This window comes from Meleagris gallopavo, chromosome 1 (assembly GCF_905368555.1).
Source record: "Meleagris gallopavo chromosome 1, MGAL_WU_HG_1.1, whole genome shotgun sequence".
Classification (NCBI taxonomy): domain Eukaryota; kingdom Metazoa; phylum Chordata; class Aves; order Galliformes; family Phasianidae; genus Meleagris; species Meleagris gallopavo.
The window spans coordinates 54454136-54475387 of NC_139404.1; the positions used below are offsets into that span (position 1 = coordinate 54454136).

Sequence of the window (21252 nt, forward strand, 5' to 3'; positions counted from 1 at the left end):
GACAGTTTTGCTAACTGAAGACATGCTAACATGGTGGCTGGAAGACGAGAAAGCAGTGTACAAAAACATTTGGCTTACCTATTAACACCCAAAGCAGTAGTGTGAAATCTAATGCAGAAGTGGTTCAACATGGTGCAAACAAGCTTCTGGTAGAAAGATAAATGAAGCCCATATCAGTGACTCCTTTTCTTTTAAAGTTTTATATTTTTTCTCTCTGTCACTGTCTGTTGTCCATTTCCACTTACTGTGTTCAAGTAAGTTCTCTTCTTCCTCTGCTTCATATTACTGCAGCTCTTCTGACCCTTCTTTACTGTTTCTTTGCTCTCTACTTCTTCCTGCAATCTCCCTTTCCTCCTCACTTTTCCATTCCGTATTCTTCTAATTTTCCTCCCTGCTTCTCCTCACCCTATTGCCATCCTGCACAAAGCCAATTGAAATGTTTTGTTCTCATCTCTTCACAAAATGTCTAGGCAAACTGGGGCAAATGGTACAGTGGAAAGCCTCACTGCCAACCCCTGTTGTTAAGCAGTTCCTACAAGTCTTGTGTTTTGTCCTTTTCACTTCTTGTCTCATCAAACCACTTTTCTGTCTTTGAGGAATCTAGTAGTGTGTAGGTAAGTTCTTCCCCAAACATGCCAGCTGCTTGTTCAAATCACAATGAAAACAGTTCCACTTGAGGAACTGAGGGCTCCCATCTTTCAGTGGGGGGTTCTAGGCCTGAACAGTGACTGAAGCTGAGCTTCTGAGATGCCTGGAGCATGAACTTCATCTAAAGCTATTTCCTGCCTCTGAGACAGAATAGTGCATGTTCCCTTTGGTGAGGTGATTTCTTCCTTGGTTTTCCTGAGCTGAGGAATTGGACAGTTGGAAGCATTATTTCCTTCCATGAAGAAAAACAAATTACATATCCTTCCTTTGATTGATGTAGGATAAAACCACTGAAAAGCCATAGGAGTGCAAACCATTTCGTCGCAGGAAAAATTTACTCCAAGATTCCTGAGCATTATTTGCTCATAGGAGTGCATTTCCTAAATTAAATTTACCTACATGTCATATTTTCCTGCAGTGATATTTGCCATGAGCTACTAGGACATGTGCCTCTTTTTGCTGATCCCAGTTTTGCTCAGTTTTCCCAGGTAAGTTACTTAGTATTTGTAGTATTTTTAAAACTGAACACATCACAGACTAGGTAATTAATAGGGCAAATCAAGAGCCATGAAGAATAGGATAGGATGGGATGGCACTGTATGGCACGGTATGGCATGGCATGGCATGGCATGCCATGGCATGGGATGACATGGGACAGGACGGGATGACATAGGATGGGATGAAATGGGATGGGATGAAGGAGAATTCACCTTCAAGGTTATTGTTCAAGTATGGGTGAAGTCAGCTGAGTCTCTCTTTCAAAATAAAAATGGTGTTAATTATTTTCCTTGCTTTTTGGTCATCTGAATGTGAAGATTTAGTTCATAATTGATAGGTATTGAAATTACAAATATCCACAGGTAGTAGGTTCTAAAGAGTTGTGAGGAATCAAACCAGAACACAAGAGAGAATATTGCTATGCTTCTGGCTAAAACTATATGAAAATACATCTGATGCCATGTAGGCTGTGAATTGTGACTTACTGAAATCTAGACACAAATCACATAGATGATCTTATTTGCCCACACCCCAAATGTTTGTCTTGTGTGGATTGCTTTCTACAGGCAAGCCCTTTGTGAAAAATTCACTTAAAAACTTCTTCGTAGATGCTGATACTTCTGGGAAAAGTTGAATGGATCATGAGTCATATGGGTTATCAATTCATTCTATAGTCCAAACACTAGAGAAAGTGAGGATTTTTTTTTCTATTGAAGCCACGAAGGAAGCTATCACAGAGATGTAAAGTGAGGAATTGTCTTGCTTATGAGGGTGGAAAGAGTCTGGAGAAAAGTTTTCTCTTTGGTAGTGTTAACATGACTGGAAAAGAAGCCAAACCTCAGGAAAGAACTAAACTTTTGGCTGCATCTTACCATAAATCAAGAAAAAACAGAAAGGCATAGACAGAAAGATAGAAAGAAGAAAAAAGAAATGCAAGGAAAGGAAGACAAAGAGAAACACAGGAAGGACAGAAAGAAGGATAGAGAATAGAAGATCAGAAGGACAGAAAGATTGAGGCAAGGGATAACAACCTTGATGTAACATCTTGCTCACAGAACAGAAGTTGATTTGATGTAGTTAATTTGATGTAGTTCAGTTTTGCTCTCAGGAAAGGCCTTTGCCAGAATTTCCTTCAAGATAAGTCCTACTGCCCTTCGGCTTACTAGAATTTACCATGGCAATAGTTGTTCCAATGCTTTTGGTGTGTGGAGGCCTGAGAGGTGAATGATTAATTCTTGATGTTCAATTCACCCTGAAGTAAACCGAGAAAGATACCTGGTTATTATGCAGTCTTGCATGGTTGTCATCTGAATTCAGATATTGCATGCTTCCTAGGAAAGTTTCCATTAGCTCCCAAGGTATGAACTAGCTTTTTCAAATCATGCCCTAACTTTTGGAAAAAAAAGAAATAATAAAAAAACCAAACAAACACACATCTCTTACAAGGGTGGAAGAAAGCTCTTGTAGTAAGGACACACTGAAGCAGAGGTAAATATTTAAGGTGCATGGATGTGATTGATTTATCTCCCTTTGACTATCATTCTCTTTGGTGTGCATTGTAGGCTTGATGAAAATTTTGTTTGACCTCAGTGGGTTTTGAAGCAGACTTAAAGAGTCGTGTCTCATAAATGACACTTAGACAGGACTCTTTTGTTCATTTCTGGAGAGATTTCTGCTTTAAAATTGATACTGCATGATATGAACATGTCCTGTAAACATTTGTGTGTGGTAGTATGAGATGGTAACATTTAAAATGGGAGAAATTACATAAGACAAGACAGGAAGAATGTTTGCAATAAATGACTTGAAGAATAATGGTTTATTGTTGCAGGAAATTGGACTGGCATCTCTGGGAGCTCCAGATGATTTCATCGAGAAACTTGCTACGGTAATTTAATAAACGAGAGCTCAGTTCTCCAAGGCACCCTGTGTTGTTTTAATTCTGCTGCCACTGAGGTCACTGATAGAACTCCCATAGAGTTGAATGAGAACAGAGTGAAGTCCATGATTGGAAAACCTCACCCTGAAACAGTTGCACTAAAGGAAAATAGTTTTGGCATCTCTTATTCCAAGTGACAGTTTTGATTAAAAACAGAGGGTTGGTCAAATCTTTCATCATTACAAACATTGGGCAAGAAGAGACTGAGTGTTACTACATGCCCCTGGGAAATTCTGGAAGACAGCTTCAGTAACTCTTCTATCTGCTGGCGTCCCTTTTCTTCTACCCTGCCAAGCAGATAATGTCCTCTGCAGTCAGTGACCCATCTGAATCCTGCACTGGGAGAACTGTGACTCCACATCAGGATATGCATGCGAGATTAGTGTCACCAGTGCCAAATCACCTGGGCAGAGTGCTGCATTATCTTTGCTGTTTTTGATAGATGAAGGAGGTTTTATTTGAGTGAGAGTAAGTGTCCCTTCAAATATACAGTGACAGAGCAAAAAGTTGAGTGGGACCATGCGCGAGGGTCTACTATTGCTATAACAGCTCATTTCTTCTGTGCTGCTGCAGCCAGACACCCTCTGAGTAAAACAGGAAACATACTTCTATCATCAAAGGTTCAAACTTCAGCTGGGTTGGCCAGCCAAAATGAATTTTTATTGCTATGTTTTCATTGTCTCTGCTCTGCTGACAACTGTAATCACAGTAAAGCACAACACTGTTTGTCAGGGAACTGAATTTGCAGACGCACTGAGTCTAGTATGGCCCTCTCAGAAGAATTTCAATCTGTGAGGACATTTCCTGTATTTATACCTTTGTTGTTTGACATACGGCAACATTTCAAATAGAAATGCAAATTCTAAAGGCATTCAAATTAATGATGTGTACCTGTCATTTCTGGTCAAGGAATAATATCCCGTGTAATTTTCTTGCTAGGTTTATTGGTTTACTGTGGAGTTTGGACTATGCAAGGAAGGAGATTCACTAAAGGCATATGGTGCTGGGCTGCTGTCTTCATTTGGGGAGCTGCAGGTATGTTCTTTAAAACAGTATTTCAGTCATGATATACAGTTCATGCCTGGGTTTTTAACATTACTCGAATATATCTTCTGACTGTCTTCAGATCCTTATTTTGCTTCATACTTCATAATATAATGTTATATTTTGTTGAAGTGTTCTATCTAATTAATGTGTCAGTGTATTTACATAGAAATGTCTCATAGTTGCTTCTTCCCTATTAAGTTACCATATGATTGGTATTCCACAGCAGCAGGTCTTTCCTCTGTAAAACTGGGTGGTACTCAGGAGCCCTATCTTTCTTTCATAACAAATTAAAGCATTATTTAACTGAGACTTACCCTTTTGCTCATAGTACTGTTTATCAAGTAAGCCTGAGATTCGGCCTCTTGTCCTGGAGAACACTTCTGTGCAGAATTACTCTGTTACTGAGTTCCAGCCTGTCTACTTTGTTGCTGAAAGTTTTAATGATGCAAAGGAAAAGCTAAGGTAAGCCAATCATTCCATATATAACCCAATTCCTTATCCACTGCAAATACAACAGATCTCACTGTTGTAACAGGTATTGGTATGACAGAAATGTTTTGAGAAAAAGTTGTGCAATGCTCTAAGAGTCTAAATAGTTACTCAAAATCTTCTCATAGGTAGTAAAGCCATAGGTATATCAAGCCAAGAACTTATGGTAGCTCTAATTAAGAGTGTCATCTGTTTAACCAAAATATATTTAAAAAACAAAAAACAAGAGCCTGGATTAATAGTCCAATTGCAATGATAATAACACTAGGGATCAAAGCTAGCAAATTAAGGCAAAACAAGTTTATTTAACAATAATATATTTAAACTTTGTTACTAAAAAAAAATTCTTGTGTCTTCTCCCTTTTCTTTTCAACTTAGTTCACCCTTACTCTTTCCTTTGTGTCTTAAAGTCAACCGGGGGTAGGGGTGGAGCTGTAAAGTTATCAGCATCTCCTGAGGTCTTCAGAGCAAGACTGTGATGCTAATATATAGTATTTCTTCCTCTCTTTCCTGAGGAGGAGAAATATGTTTACATTTTCTTTCTTCCTCCTTAGCCCAGGGTCTGTTCAGGGGCATTGTTATCTTTTCTAACATGCTTTACATCTTTTTTGTCTCTTTTTTCTCATCTCAAATTGTATCTGTGAGTTTTTTGTTTGTCTGCTTTTTGTTTTCCCTCAGCTCCTAAGTTACTATGAATACCTGATCAGCTGGAACTGCTGATAGCCTAGAGACCACAGCATCATCTACCCTACAATAGCCACCCGTAGTCTGTTCCATTCCTATTCCTATCCTATCCTATCCTATCCTATCCTATCCTATCCTATCCTATCCTATCCTATCCTATCCTATCCTATCCTATCCTATCCTATCCTAACCCATCCCATTCTATCCCATCTTACCCTCATGCCCTTAGGCCTCATTTATCAGCCCTCTAATAGTCCTTTATGTTACATCATACTTTAGGGTCCGACTTAATTCACCCTGTTCAGCATAACTACTTGATATCCTGCCTATACAAAAATTATTAACACTAAGCATTATAAAACAGATTTTTTCAGAATTGAGCAAAACTGTGATAAATTGGGTAATAGCTACATGATCATTAGACAACTGATATTACAACTAAATGAAACTAGCAGCAAGCGTAATAACCCCAATCCTGAGGCCTCTGTTGTCAGCTTAATACAGAGCCTCCAGCTTGTTATGAACAGTGTGTTTACAAGCCTACAGGGCTACTTAATAAATCTTTCAGTCATCTGTGACTCAAATACAAATTCAGTTCCAGTACAAGATTTTGAAGCAAAAGTCCAGTTTCAGTTCTGGTTCTTGAAACAGAACTGGCTCAGACTGCACTTGGGGTTCAGCTTGGGTTCCACCTCACAGAAATATTTCTTTTTTTCTTTAATAACAGTATCAACAACAACATTCCTTCTGGACATTAGCCAAGCATCTGGGGATTAATCTTGTTCACGCTCGATAAATCTTTCACAGCAGATGCTTTACAGGGACTTGTCCCAGATCTGCCGTCTCTTCTTTATTTTTCTTTCTCTCTTCTCCTATTTGCAGATTAACACATACCAAGACCCAAGACATTCACCTGCCCCAGGCTTCCTGGTGCTAGGTCTTCCTTGCTACCTCTCCTACTGTTTCCTCAGTCATCATTAACCAGCAGCCTCTACTCCTGCCTTTTTCTGTGGGGCAATACTTGAAAAAGATAACTTTCTTGTCTGGATTATACTATTAACATCCTGCATACAGTTTCTATCTTCACTGTATACCTCTCTAGCTGATGAGAAAGCCTTACTCTAAAGAGAAAAAGATGCTGCCTTATTCTGTAGAAAACTCCTTACTCTATAGGTTTTATTGCTTCTTTCACTTGTTTCAAAAATAGATATGGAAAACTGGTTAAATAGAGGTGAAGATGTTGTTTCAGTGCCTGTGTTGGTGGGTTACGTGGTTTTCAGGGAAGAACACCTTCCTGAAAAATTATGAGGTTGACTTGAAATATTTCACCTAGAAGTATTCATCTTCTAACAAGGATCTTACTTGCAGCAGAGATTTAAGAAGACCATCTTCTAAAGAGGACCTTTTCACTTAGAAAAGCTGAACTGACAATACTAGATTCTTTCATCGTAGTCAGTGTAATCGTTTTCTGTTGTCGCACCTTGTGGCCTGCTCACAGTGAACTCTATTGGAAAGAACAGCCTTATCTGATAATAATTAGGGCTAAACTGAGGAGCAATGTAGAAGTGGCATCCAACATATTTCACTGTTCTGGGAATATGGGATTAACCATTATGCTGAGTCACAGCCTATACAGTGAGGCTTCAAAATCAACCCTTGTTCGCTTTCTTTCCTCCTTCAGCAATAACTTCAGTAATCTGAAGCAGATATATAAACCAGTATCCTGCTGGGTCGTGCAAAGAGCCTGGAACAATAGCTCTGACCATCTTTTCCCACTCAGTTCTCCCTTCTACAATTCTGTGGTAATGCAAATTAGTGTTATCCCAAGATACTTAAATCTTAATGCTTCTGCCATGGAATTAACTATTTTGCAGCAGAGAAGGCTGAGAATAAGGGTGGCAAAACTGCAGCTTCACTTCACTGACTATCTCTTATTTTTCAGTGACCTGGGAACCACTACCAACAATGCCAGAAGTTTGCCTGTTCCCTGATATTGCAGGATGGCATAATATGATGATCTTTGACTTTGCTTTCCAGAAATTGTAGACATGGATCAGGATTTTGCATTACTGAAAGGAAAATGAGATCTTGCTGTTTGGCAAATACTGATAGCTATGTAGCTATTCTGTGTCAGAAGTGTAGAATAATTAGATTTGTCTGGAAAAACTAGAGGTGGTAAGGACAAATGAAGATTCAAGTGTGTTACAGAACACCATCATCTCACTCAGCAGGAATTTCAGTTGCTTCCTCCCCTCATCAGCAAATGTACATGCCAACTGAGAAGAGTTGCTGAAAAATGGAACTTTTCATGTTTACGTGTGTGTTTCTGTATTTTTGCCTCAGGAAATTTGCCCAAACAATCCCTCGTCCTTTCTCTGTTCGGTACAATCCCTACACCCAGAGGATTGAAGTCTTGGACAATGCAAAGCAGCTGAAGAACTTAGCTGACACTATCAACAGTAAGGAACTATGGATCTGTTAGCCTGAATACCTCTAAGCTCAAATCAGAAATAATAACCACAAAACAGATTTTGTCTTTGCCTTTTGTGTTCTGAGCTTGACCATGATCAGTCATCAGATATCTCTTTTACTGCACGAAAATTCCTTTCTAACTATAGCCAAGCTTCAAAATAGCATTCACACTTGGCTATAGTTAGTTACATCTGAAATATCCATTTTAATTGGAGGTGCTAGAAAAATTCAGAGGCCCTGTAACGGTTTCTGATCTGTGTCTCTAGCTGTTTTTAGTAAAGAAGAGAAGTTTGGCTTATTTATATATTCCTTTTTTGTTTCTGGTTTTCTCATGATATATTTTTTCCCTAACATTGGCTACCCTGCCAAGAATCAGCATTCCTGATCCTACAAGCCAACCTTGTATGACTAATGAAAGTGAAGGGCTGTCTCTGAAAACCGTACTCCAGTATGACCCTCATTAATGTGTCCAGTCCAGCAATTATTTATTCTTTTTTTTTTTTTCCTCAGGGAATGAATATATCTATAAATATAAATATATACAGAAATGTTAGAAATGAGCTAGCTGTAGGACTAATTAGTCTGATTATTTTCTTTACAGGTGAGATGGGGATTCTCTGCAATGCCCTCCAGAAGATCAAATGAAGAATTTCTGTAATTCTTGCAAATCACTGGCTACATAGAAGAAGAAGTCATGTGCAAAAATGCCAGTCTTCACCTAGCTTCACTTTATTATCTTACTGTGTACTGCATGCCTATGTCATATATCTTAAATATCAGTAGATTAGCAGAGAAAGAAACTCTTGCCTCTTTTGGCCTTCAGACACTAATCCATTTTTTTCTCATTAAAGCATAAAAATAATCTTTGTTCTGGGAATCTAGGGAAACTCTCCACATATACTGTAACAAAATTATCAGAAGGGGGAGATCTCAGCCATGCAGTGCTAGGACCTGTTGCAACCATAGGGTTACATTGCCACACTTGGGCCAGTAACAGAATAGTAAAGACCAACACAGAGTAATCAATTTTTTTTTTCTTTTTTTTTTTTCCCTCTCACAGTCATTTTCCCCTCAATTCCTCACATTTGTGCATGTTTCCCATGAAATGCTGAACTCTATATGCTTCAGAAGTCTGCATGTTTCCTGGCCCTGTAAACCATGACTTCCCTTTGTGAAACTATACCTCTTCTTTTACACATGAACACCTCTGTCCTGAAATAATACTTTTTTTTTTCTTCAGAATTTGATGTTGCCATTGATTAAAAGCACAGATGCTAGTGGAAAAGACAGCAAGTATGCTGCAGCTTCATTAACAGAAATTATTACCATGTAAAAATATACAGTATTTGCACAAGCACTAATCCCAAAATGGTTTCTTCAGGCCAAGAACACGGTGTGCTGTGTTGTGTCACTGGTTTGCAGAGTGGAGTTTGTCAGAAAGGCACTGACATTGCCTATCTAAAACATGAAGTCCATGCCTCAGTACTGTACTCAGAAAAAGCCTTTTCAGAGAAGAGTTACTTAAAGGCACATCCGTGTGGCTTTTTGTAGTTGGATGTGAGATCACTAAGCCATTACTATAGACAAGCAAGTCAAAATGTAAAGATTTTAGTGGTGCATCAGTGTATTATTAGCTCAGATTCAGAGCTGTATCAACTCTGCTATAATATTATGTAACACTGTGGATTGAGAGTTGATTCAGCGTGCTTAAAAAGAGGACAGTTCTTTCGATACTCACTGTGGAAGGCTGAGGTATGAAGGCTACATTCTGTAGCCTTCACCTCTGAAGGTGAGTGCTTTAATCAGAACTGCAGCAAGGTTTCTCCTAACGTTTTGGATTCATAATCTAGATGGATATCACTACTCATCCTCAATGTCAGTATCTTCCTCCACCAGGAGGAGAAATGATGCTTACAATACAGATGAAAATATTAGAGCCTTCCAACTCCTAACTTCTTGTATCTGTGTCTAGAATCCCAACCAAAACCAGCGTTGTAAGTATTGGAAGGAACCTCTGGAGATCATCTAGTCCAACTCCCTGCTGAAGCATATTCCTTACAGTCAGTTCCACAGGAAAGCATCCAGGCAGGTTTTGAATATCTCCAGAGAAGGAGACTCCACAACCTCTCTGGGCAGCTTATTCCAGTACCTCTCACAGAAAAGAAATTCTTTGTCATGCTTATATGGACCTTCCTATGTTCCATTTTGTGCCCGTTGCCCCTTGTTCTGTCACTGGGCACTGCTGAAAATATCCTGGCCACATTCACTTGATATTTATAGGCACTGATAAGATTCGCCCTCAGTCTTCCTCAGGCTGAACAGTCCCTGGGCTCTCAGCATTTCCTCATAAGGGTGATGCTCCAGGCCCTTCATCATCTCCGTGATCCTTCACTGGGCTCTCTTGAGAAGTTCCCTGTCTTTCTTGAACTGGGGAGCCCAGAACTGGACACAGCACTCTAGATGTGGTCTCTTGGAGGGCAGAGGACAGAGGGAGGATCACCTCCCACTATCTGCTGGTCATGTTCTTTGTAACACACCCCAGGATGTCATTGACCTTCTGGGTCACAAGGGCACACTTCTGGCTCATGGCCAACCTGTTGCCCACCAGAACACTCAGATCCTTCTCTGCAGAACTCCTTTCCAGTAGGTCAGCCCCTCACCTGTACTGATACATGCAGTTATTTCTCCCTAGGTGCAGGACTCTCACTTGCTCTTGTTGAATCTCATAAGGTTCCCCTCTGCCCAACTCTCCAGCCTGTCTAGGTCTTGATGAATGGTAGCACAATTTTCTGGTGTGTCAGCCAGTCCTCTCAGCTTTGGCTCATCAGCAAACTTGTTGAGGGTGCATTCAATCCCTTCACTCAGGTCACTGATGAAGATACTGAAAAAGATTGGGCCCAGTAGCAATCCTTGGGGAACACTGCTAGCTACAGGCCTCCAGCTAGACTCTGTGCCACTGATCATAGCCCTCTGTGCTCTGCCAGTCAGCTAGTTCTCACTCCCACCTCTATCCACTCATCTATTCTATACTTTCTAAACTTATCCATGAGGATATTATGGGAGACACTGCCAAAAGTCTTGCTGATGTCAAGGTAAACAACATCCACTGATCTTTCGTCATCTCCTCAGCTGGTCATGGCAGCACAGAAAGATACTAGATTGGACAAGTGTGATACCCCCTTGGTCAGCCCATGTTGACTGCTTCTAATAACCTTCTTCTATTTGCTTGGAGATGACATCCAGAATAAACTGCTCCATTACTTTCTGGGGGATGGAGGTGAGGATGACAGGTAGTTTCCTGAGTTCATCTTCTCATCCTTTTTGAAGACTGGAGTTACAGTGATTTTCCACCATTTCTCAGGCACCTCTCTTCCACGATCTTTCATAATAGAAAGAAGTTTGGCAATCAAATGTTGTCAGCTCTGTCAGCTCCCTCAGCACTTGCTGATGCATCCCATAGGGGCCCACGGATCTGTGTATGTCATTTGCCTAAAAGATCTCTGATCAGATCCTCTTCAACCAAAAGGAAGTCTTCTTCTCCCCAGATTATCTTCAGAACCTGGGATTCCTGAGAGGAATTCCTAGCAGTAAAAACTGAAGAAAAAAGATGTTCAGTAACTCCACCTACTTAGTGTCCTCTGTTTTCAAAGCACCCACCTCATTCAGCATAGGGCGAACATTTTACTAGCCTTCCTTTTTGCATCTGTCATTCTTAAATAAATCTTTTTTGTTGCCCTTGATCTCCCTCATCAGATTTAATTCCAAGTAGGACTTAGCCTTCCTTGTCAGGTCATCCTTGCATGCCCTGAAAATGTTCCTATATTCTTTTTTCCATAAGCTCCTAGACAATCCATGTCTCCTGCCATCTTTGCCTGATTTCTTGCTCTTAAGGATGCATTGATTTGAGCTATGGGGGACATAGGTTAGCTCTGTGCAAGTCTGAATGCTTTCAAACTCATACATGCTATCTTTCAAGACAGATCCTAAATCATTAAGCTTTTTAGATTTTCCTTCTTTCCCCTGCTTGTACTTTAATCTTCCTCTTTTGTTAAAGCACTTTTTTTTCCTGCCTGGAGTATAAATTGTCAAGCAGCAAATGGAAGTGGGGGTGTTTCCAGCTTAATCCAATGGATGAGTCACAGAGAGATAAGAATTGTGCTGTTCAGAAGGCTACTTCTGTACTTTATCCAGTAACTTTCACTCAAGGTAGCGAAATGCTCTCTTGGATCAGTCTACATTGTATAATACCTCTCCATAGATCTCTAATTGAAAGAGTGAGATCAACATTTGTAAATTGGAACTGAGTGGAGCAAACCAATCCAGAATAATATTTCCAGTTTGAAAATACATTGCATTATGATAGTAAGATGATTAAAGAGTTATATTTCAGTTAGAAGATCCAAACATGGAGGGGACTTTGAAAGTCCTTATGTCCCATACCTAGTATTGTGCTACTCTTGTATTTTTAGTTTGAAAATCAATGGAGCTTCCATGTAAGCATCATCCTCTAGGAAGACAGAAAGTACAACTTTTTCCATTATATTTACAGTGAGTAATGACATTGATCAAAGGGTATCATCTGGAATCTTTTCTGTAGAATTATACTTATGCAAAATTGTATCATTTTGGTGCTTTGAAGTAAGATTTTTTAGCTCTGTATCTTTTTTTTTTCTTCTTCATTTTTTTTGTCTCATGAGAATATCTGTTTAGTTCTTTCAGTCTTGCTTGGCATGTATTTTCAGGGTCAAAGGAACCCATATTTTAATCTCTTAATAAAATGGAATCCCTAATGTAACTCTGTTTCACAAAAAGACAATTTCATGTGAGGGATGAAATCTTTCAGACTACCCTCAGACAGCTTTCCAAACTCCTCTGCTTTTGATCTCTGTTATGTGTGACAGCAGTAGTAAATCTACACTGATACCGAGAACCCAGGAGTTGTGGTTATCTTTTATGTGCGGCTATAATAGTTTAAGGACACTGATGCCATAATTGTGATTCTGTGTCCTTTAATGCAAGTGCAAATGAACAATAACTTTAACCAAAGCTGCTCACCAAGACTCAGAAATGAAAAGAAGTTAAATGCTCAATATTTTAAAAGCAGTAAAACTATACTGAAAATAGATTTTTGTTGCAGAAAAATATTAGCTTTAATGTGACTTTAGATAGTACAAAGTAAATTGCATTTGGAAGTGTATTCTTAATGAACCACTTTTTATTTCCATGCTAAAGATGATTAAAAATGTGTACCAAAATCCTTTTTGTTTTATTTGGAAATTGTAACTTCTCCACATCTGTTGATCAGAATTAAATATCCAGGTAAGAAGGAAAGACTATTTGATGTCAGCTCCAATAGAAAAAAAAAAGGCTATCTTGGGATGTTGAGTATCACTCATTCTGACAAGACTATGGAGTTTTATGGGAAACTGAGATAAAAAAAGAAAATTCTCTTGATGTATGTAATCATCTAGAAATATGCACTAATACATTGATTACTTTACCTTTGCATACTCTGTATATCTTTGTATGCTTCTCTGATTAACCTATCCCTAGACCACCTTCTAAGTAGAGGCACTTGCTTCTATCCCACCATGCCCATTTTCAAGCTTTGCTTCAAGTGACCAAAGAAGACATCTCTTCCTTTGCAGTGACTTTAACCAAGATCACTGATGGTTGTGGAAGGAGGAGTCATCAACACGTTACATAGGCATGTGGTCTCCTTTGAGCTTCTTAAAATGCTGGCAAACAGTATCCTTTCAGTAGAACTGTTTTATTCCTCAAAGGATGTCAAAATTGTTGGAAGAGTGCAGAAGAGTGCATTCTTTTAAAGCCTGTATCTTTACTCTTTCATACTAAGCTGACAATTGGCAAAAAAGACTTTTAATGTTAAAATTAAATCATTTAACTTAATCTAAGTAAAATAAATATTAGTTCTACATCTTCTAATATGGATAGCACTGAGTTCATACATGGTGGAGAAATTCACAGTGGGAACAGATGAAAAATGGGCAGGTTATCTGCGGTGATCAGTCAAGGCTTCCACTCAGGATCTGCACGAGAGTATTACCCTATTTCTTGAGTAGGAAAGACCAAGTTTCTATAAGAAGTAGCTGTCTGTTCCTCTAGGAAGGGATAACACATTGTGCTTCTTTCCTCACATAGCCCTTTGAACTGTAGCCTCCAGCCTAAAACCTCTAGTTCTATACTCCTAAAAGTCCCACAAAGTGCTGAAAACAAAATTCTGGGAATGGGATGTGATGTGTGGAAATCATACTCTATAACCACAGAGTAGTCAAAATGCAGGTATGTCTAATCAGCACTGTGTGCATGCCAGATGCAGAGGGAGTATTCCCACCTAGCTTGCATACCGGAGGGCAAGAAAAGCACATACTTTAAAGAACAAGCTGCTTACGTATGCATTAGATGTTCAAGAAAATTATTACTCAAAAAAATTACTCATTATTTCAATGAGTCCCCAGAATGATTGACGTTCCCCCCTACCCCAAGTCTTAGTTCTTTTACACACACATGTCTCTCGGTTGTTGTTTGGTGGTCTTTTTGATGAAGGCCTGGGTCAGGTTGGAGGACACTTGGCTGGCTCTGGTTTGTCGTCTCATCAGCTACAACTCTGTTTACCAATCCACTGCTTCTTCGTTAATTTGTGGTTTACCATCCTAGTCTGCTGTCTCACATTCCAGAGATGGGAAAGCTAACAATGTTATTTAGAAAAACAGGAGACCCGCTCTCTGCACTAACTGTCTAGGTCTGTAGAAAAGCATCTGTTACTGGCAGCGAGAAACCAGCTTAGCAAGGTCAAATCTGTAGCTTTTGAATCAGCACCTCATGAAGGCACTGAACTTTTAACCTAACTTACTTTCCTTAATTCAGATGTCCCACAAAGCTGACTTAAATCATGACATAAACTGTGGGTCCTTTCAGAGCCTGCCCTAAACATGGATTCTAGGTGGCGTCTAAAGCTGGGAAAGGACATGTTACACCTAGAGAGTTATGGCACTCTGTATTGGATCTTCCATGGGCTGCAAAGCTGCACTGCAAGCTTTGTCTGTTCTGCTTTAATGGGTAGCTCACGACTCCAGACTGGCTTTATTGAGAAATCTCAATCTGTATGCAAGAACATTCTGCTTTGTGTTGTACAAGCATGTAGAGATGGGAATCTATCTAGCACAAGAATGTCATAAGAGTCTGCTGTTTCTGCCCTCCTAGTATTTATGACCATTGTCTTCAACATACATCTCAGGCCCTCAGGATTTCATCTAGAGTGCAAGGACTCAGAATAGAATAGGCTGGAGTATGTTATCTCATATCATCTATTATTTGTGCCATGCCTGTGACTAGGATGTGGGGATGTATGCATCCGTTCCACTTGGAGAAGCCCAGAATGGGTTCAGACAGTCAGATTCATCTTGGCTTATTCATCTGCACCAGCCTTGCCGTCATTGCTATGGGAACATGAGAATGGAGAGAACACTATCCTCCCCAGAGCCTACTCCCTGCCCCTATCTCCCCTGTTCAATTTATTTTACAGGCAGAATTAAGGCTGGTGGTTTCTTGGGCTTTATACGGACTGCTTATGTGCCCTGAGACATGACTTTGGACAGGGATGGGGTGGATGTTCAGTGCCGGGGGCCCTGGGCAGACTACGGAGAGAATACCCGAGCCTAGAGACCGGTCGGGTTCAGCACCTCGGACAGCGACTAGGATGGCTCTGCCCGCGGGCTGGGCGCTGCCGCGGGGACGGAGATTCGCAGTCATTCTGCTGAGCCCGGACTCTACTACGTCACGATAGATCAATGTTCTTCAGGGGCAATGAGATTTATCTTCTGGGAATAGTGATCCAAACATCCCCTGTGGGTTTGTACATTTTGACCTGGCAACAGCTGAACAGAGATCTTCCCAGTGCTCTCTTTTGGGCCAAGGAGAAATGCAGGGTAGTTATGGTCTCTGGGGGGTCAAAATCTAGTTGCAGCATGTCTATCCCGTGGACACGCTTTGTCCAGGGAGGAGCCAAAGATAAATTCATCACTAGGCTGTGAGATCCAGCCAGAATCAGTTAAGGAACACATCAGAAATGGCTGCATCTGCAAAAGAAGGACAGAACAGAGGCTTCCAAGATGACTTTCACAGGGGTTCCAATATGGTGTAACTTGGGATAGGAATACACAGGTGCTCAGACCCAGAAACATATTCACAGACTTCAAGGGAGGTCATGCTATACAGGAGCAGAACTGAAACCCCCTTATGCTTGTCCTGCCAGCAGTGAGAAGAAAGTTACCGTTTTTAAAGAGTTTATATTACTGGAAGAAAAATCCTGACAGAAATAAGTTGCAACACAGAAACCGCCTAGAGGCAGCACTCAGTCTTTGCAGGGGTAGAGCAGAACAGGTCAGAGACTGTAAACAGGAAAAGCTCGAAGGTAGGCAGTGACCTTTGACTGGCTCAGATCTCCCTGGCTATCCCACAGTTGCATCAGTTTTAAGGAGACATCACTTGGATTTGGCTAGGAAGTGGGAGAAGAGACTATTGATTCTCTGGGAGGATGATAGTCCAGACTGAAAGATGTAAATGGTACTCAGGCTAATTGCCTATCCACAAAGGAGCCCATCTCTAGGGGTGAGTGGCTTGCAGACACCTTCAAACAGAGTGGGTGGGCCCCACTTTGAAGTTACCCAGAAGAGGGGGGTTACCTTGGGTTGTTGCGCATAGCCTACGTAGGTGATTTCCCTTGATGTGTCTGGCATGGTCAACATAAGTGACCCTATATCTAACCAACTATCCACATAGACCCACTGTATCTCCAGTTCCATCAGAATCCCTGGCCATTAGTCTGGGAGAAACACTCACATCCTCAGGCAATTTCCATTGGACATCTCACAGCTGCAATCCACTCACTTGGCTCCCAATGAAGACTTCAGAATGATCTCAGGCCAAATGCAAGAGGAGATGTGTAGCACAGAGTCTCTGAACAGGCAAGGTAATCTTGACTCCAGCAAGGAGGATGACAAAGCCACTCTCATATTGACCTTCACCCTCTGCAATGTGAAGAAGACCGAGCTCTCTAGGGCAGCTAGAGTCTTTGAGGTAAGACTGCACTTTTCACCTGTTATTCCTACCTCCACAGACCCACTTCTACTGTCCCTATTGCCTTCACCTCTCCCATTCTGCATCTCCCTCTTTCTCACCTTTCTCTCTCTCCCTGCCTGTGCTCTTGACCTATATCTCCACCTGCCTTACTCCTTCCTTCTTGCTCCTGTTGTGCTACAGATGCTCAGAGAGTACGAATGATTTCTCTAGATAAAGAAGGAAAATTTTCTGAATGGAAGAAGTAACTAGACAGTTATTTAGAAGAATCATAATTCTATGCAAGAGCAGATACTGGTCTATTTTTTTCTATCAGTTGTGGTGGTCAACTACGACTGAAAAACAGGGCAACATTTGAAGTACTTAAATGTGGGGATGTTAGGAGCCAATTATTATTATTATTTTTTTCTGCATATTTGACAGGAAAGACAGAAAATACAAGAGCTGTAAATCACAGAGGCATTATGTATTCTAAGAGCATGAACTATCCCTACAAAGTGCTCACTCTTATCTGAGAAAATGAATAACCCAAAATTAAAGCATTGTGTTTGTTACTTATTTCTAATTATTTGCAGTTATTTAATGATTATAGTGCAATTACACATCAATAGATCTGCTTCCATTCTGCAGGCTCTTGAGAGTTACACTCATTTGTTATTTCTGCACAGATGAAATACTGCAATCAATAGTATCTCATCTTTCATCTCTGTCTTCTTCTACCTAATTCTACTGTGTTTACTCTAGCTCTGCCTGTACCTTCCTTCTAAACTGGGCATTAGTAGACTTCATTGCTTAACATGTACTTCTTGCTAAGATCTTTTAATCACCTTTTAAAGACATTGCAGAACTGTCTCTAGACTTGGCTTTTCATTTTTTGGAAAAGCTTCATCATATTAACATCTAGCTCTTGCAGATGTTTGAAACTGAGATCCACCACTTTGAAACCAGGAGAATCAAAAAGCTCAAGAACTCTGCTGATGATCTTGACATTTTTGTTGAATGTGAAGTTCATAGTGCTGATATTAGTCACCTTATCACCTCCTTAAAGAGAGTAACAGAGGATGTGAAAACTGGCAACGAAGACAAAGGTAAGAACAATATGCATATGCTAATACTGTTTTATTTGTATTTGGAGTAGGTTTTTGTTGTTGGCAGTTCTTTTTCTGAGGTTGTTAATTACCTTTAGCTCAATGATAATAACTTAATTAGACTGGAAAGCAGGTGAGCATGCACTTTTTTTTTTTTTAAACGTGCGTGACTTGTTTCCCTGGGATCATTCTGACTGGTGTGAAAAGGAAGATATTTTGGCATTGTCAATGGAACAGAGGTGAGAATAGTGTTCCAAAAAGAGGGAAATGAAAAGGAAAGAGTGGCAAAATAAGAAGCTCAGGAGAAACTGGAAACATTTCAATTATAGGAAACCTGTGGACTGGGAACTGAGAGCTTGGAAGAGAACTGACTGTTATGAGGCTCTGCAGAGTGAACACAGACACTTGCTGGGAATGCAGTAATGTGGCAGAGAGTCTGAATGTCTCTTTTGCTTGTAGTGTATGGTGTTGGTTTTGTTAAAAAAGAGGTGTAGATGTCTGTTTACTGTGCCCAGACTGCTGCCATTTGGCTCCAGTAGAACTCTCTTGAGTTAGATTGCTCTTCCACTGAAAAGAGCTAAATGCTACCAGCTGGAAAAAGCTTCCAGAGTGTAAGAGGATGAGAGGATCAGTAGAAAGCCTTGAGGTAGTGGTTTGACTGGTAGAAGCAGATGATGAGCTTCTTGTAAAATGCTGCAAGTGGCTACTCTGCTGACAGCCAGTTGAATTACCATAGCAAGATGGAAAGTGTATTTGCCAGGGATAGACTGCTCTTTGTCCTGTTTACAGGTAGATAATGAATGGATGAGTACAGGAAACTATTAGAGACTTTTCACATAATCCTGGGGATACCAGAAATGCCCCTGGTGGATGAGAAAGATAGATTGACTCATAGTTCCCTGAATATGAAATTGCTTTCGGGCTTCCAATACTTGCCAAGGCCAGGCAGCAATCCTCAGGGACCTTTTAGCTAATCCAGTTCTGTTTGGACACCTTTGGGTGTTTCTTAAAGTTCACTTTCAGGCTAGTGATAAGAGACAGTCCAAGCTGTTGTCAGGGACCGCAGGGGTATCAAAAGGATATTGCTGTCATCAGAGCAAGTGGAGAGCCAAGTTGGCTTTGGAGCTGAAGGAGCGTTTCTTTAGGATTTCCTTGGTAGCTGAGAGATTTGTGCTCAGAAGAAATTCTTCATTTTAGATTTGCTGGAACTAGGATCTGTGCTTAGCATGGTCTGTTAAAAGACTGAGGAAAAAAAAAAAGTTGATGTAAGACATCTGTCGGACTTGTATTTCTTCCTTCTTATTGCAACATTGCCTATGATTGCATGAAATAACTGAAATTTCCCGAAATTAATGTGCTATTCCAGCCTTATACTTTAGTGCTTGGATGTAATTTAATAGGGCTAAAGCTGGATTTGTCATTCAGTACATAGATGCCTGATCTCCCCTTATCAATATCAGATTCAGGTGACTCCTAAAGGTCCTCTTCTCAGCTGCAGTGACAGAGTGTGGCTTCAGCATCAGTCTGATCTCAGAAAGCAACATTAACTTTGTATTTCTGCTGTGGTTTTAAAATTAATTAATTATAAATGCTGGGATTTAAATTAAAATTAGTAGTGTACAAATATTCTTTTAGTCACCAGAGAAGTTCCTCACTTCAAGGGAAGGAAACTGTTGGAAATTCATCTAGTGCTTTATTTATTTTCCTGGGGGAAAAAAAAAAAAAAGAAAAAAAAAAAAAGAAGAAGAGATAGAAAAAAAAAGCAATATTCTTGGCCTGTTTTGTTTTGAGAAATTAAATTGCTGTTCTCACTTTTAACAGTATGAAAATTTAAAAATACTATTTAGACAAGATCAAAATATTTTTGAAATCCAAAATGTAGAACAAAATTTGTTGTACTGTTCCAAAAAGAACATCTCATTTGATGTAAGATGAAGTATTTTTGACTTTAAAGATTACTTTTGCTAATTAAAACTGATAGTTTATCCTTACAAGTTAGTTTCAGATCATTTTTTGTCCAGTCCTACAGCTTGATCAGCAAATTGAAACTCACTTACCGATGTAGAGTGATGCATAGTTATGAATATTTATATATTCAATGATGAAAAGAAAATTTGTAATCATCCACATAGCTTCTGCTTTTTATGTCTTCTTTACGTTATTTGATCCTATTTAGTTTAATTCTTACTTCTTTCTCTACAGTGCCCTGGTTCCCCAGAAAAATTCAAGATCTAGACAAATGTCACCATCTGATCATCACGTACGAACCCAGTTTTGACCATGGTCATCCTGTAAGTTTGATGTCACCGTTTGTTTTCCAAAAGAGAACCTTCTATAGGGAATATTTTTTTATTTATTTATTTATTTATTCATTTATTTATTTATTTATTTATTTATTGAGGAGAATTTCAGTAATAAGAGAACACTCTGGAAAAAAAAAGCAAAGAAGAGCCAGATAAAGGCTGATATTCAGTGAAGTTAGGGACTGCAGAACGAATAAGTTAACAAGAAAAGCTTATGGACCTTGATTCACCAAGGTAAACATGATTATCATCATTTCAATTTAATATAGTTTTTAGCTTTGTTTTCATTTCATTGCTTAGTTAAAATAAAAATCTCTATTTTATTATTTTACCCCTATTTTCTTTGAAGTATATCCACTTTCTACCATTTGGTCCATCTAGCCTTCAAGTTTCTTAGCCTTACGCATTTTGTATTTCCCATGTTTTTACCTTTCAAACACTTTATGTCTGCATTTCTAATTTGGATATGCCAGAAATCTCATTCAAGTGCAGATGTACAGTGGACAACAATGAAGCAGCAAAGAGCTAGTTACTAAGTTGTATTGTCAGATTCCACAGAGAGAAGTATGATGCTTGAACTTGAATACATTGTCTAGACAACAAATAGATACATGGCAGCACAGATTCATGGGCATAATACTGGAACTAATATTTAAATGTGATTGAAGAATCTCAAAATATCTAGTGATTTCTACTGAAATAATCAGGTAAAATTTAAATTGGAAGCAAGTTTCAAAGACTATAATTCTTATTCACATTTATCTTTTCCCAAGATTTCTGGAGCCAGAATTTTGACAGTATTTATTGATAATTTTCTGTCTGCAAAATGTTGTTACAATGATTGCTTTCCTTTGGATTCAGGCAGTAGATATTTGTTATGAGTGGGCCATAAACAGGGTTTTACTCGTAACAGTTTTGTGTATGTACTCAGCCTTGTAACATCTATGTGGTGCCAGGCTCTGCTACACGTGGTTCAGTGCTTGAG

General features: G+C 39.6%; 2 protein-coding genes across 2 annotated transcripts in view; both read left to right on the top strand.

Annotated features, from left to right (window-relative positions):
* The window catches only part of PAH (phenylalanine hydroxylase), a 36519-nt gene extending 27388 nt beyond the window's left edge, over positions 1-9131 (top strand). The window contains exons 8-13 of the mRNA XM_031552917.2: positions 1067-1136; positions 2978-3034; positions 4025-4120; positions 4461-4594; positions 7649-7764; positions 8379-9131. Coding sequence (XP_031408777.2) covers positions 1067-1136; positions 2978-3034; positions 4025-4120; positions 4461-4594; positions 7649-7764; positions 8379-8422 — 517 coding nt within the window. The 3' untranslated portion in view covers positions 8423-9131. The remainder of the gene's footprint in view (positions 1-1066; positions 1137-2977; positions 3035-4024; positions 4121-4460; positions 4595-7648; positions 7765-8378) is intronic.
* A 7595-nt stretch (positions 9132-16726) lies between these two features.
* The window catches only part of LOC146545334 (tyrosine 3-monooxygenase-like), a 29245-nt gene continuing 24719 nt past the window's right edge, over positions 16727-21252 (top strand). Inside the window, exons 1-3 of the mRNA XM_085213643.1 lie at positions 16727-16876; positions 17790-17964; positions 20167-20255. Coding sequence (XP_085069769.1) covers positions 16727-16876; positions 17790-17964; positions 20167-20255 — 414 coding nt within the window. The remainder of the gene's footprint in view (positions 16877-17789; positions 17965-20166; positions 20256-21252) is intronic.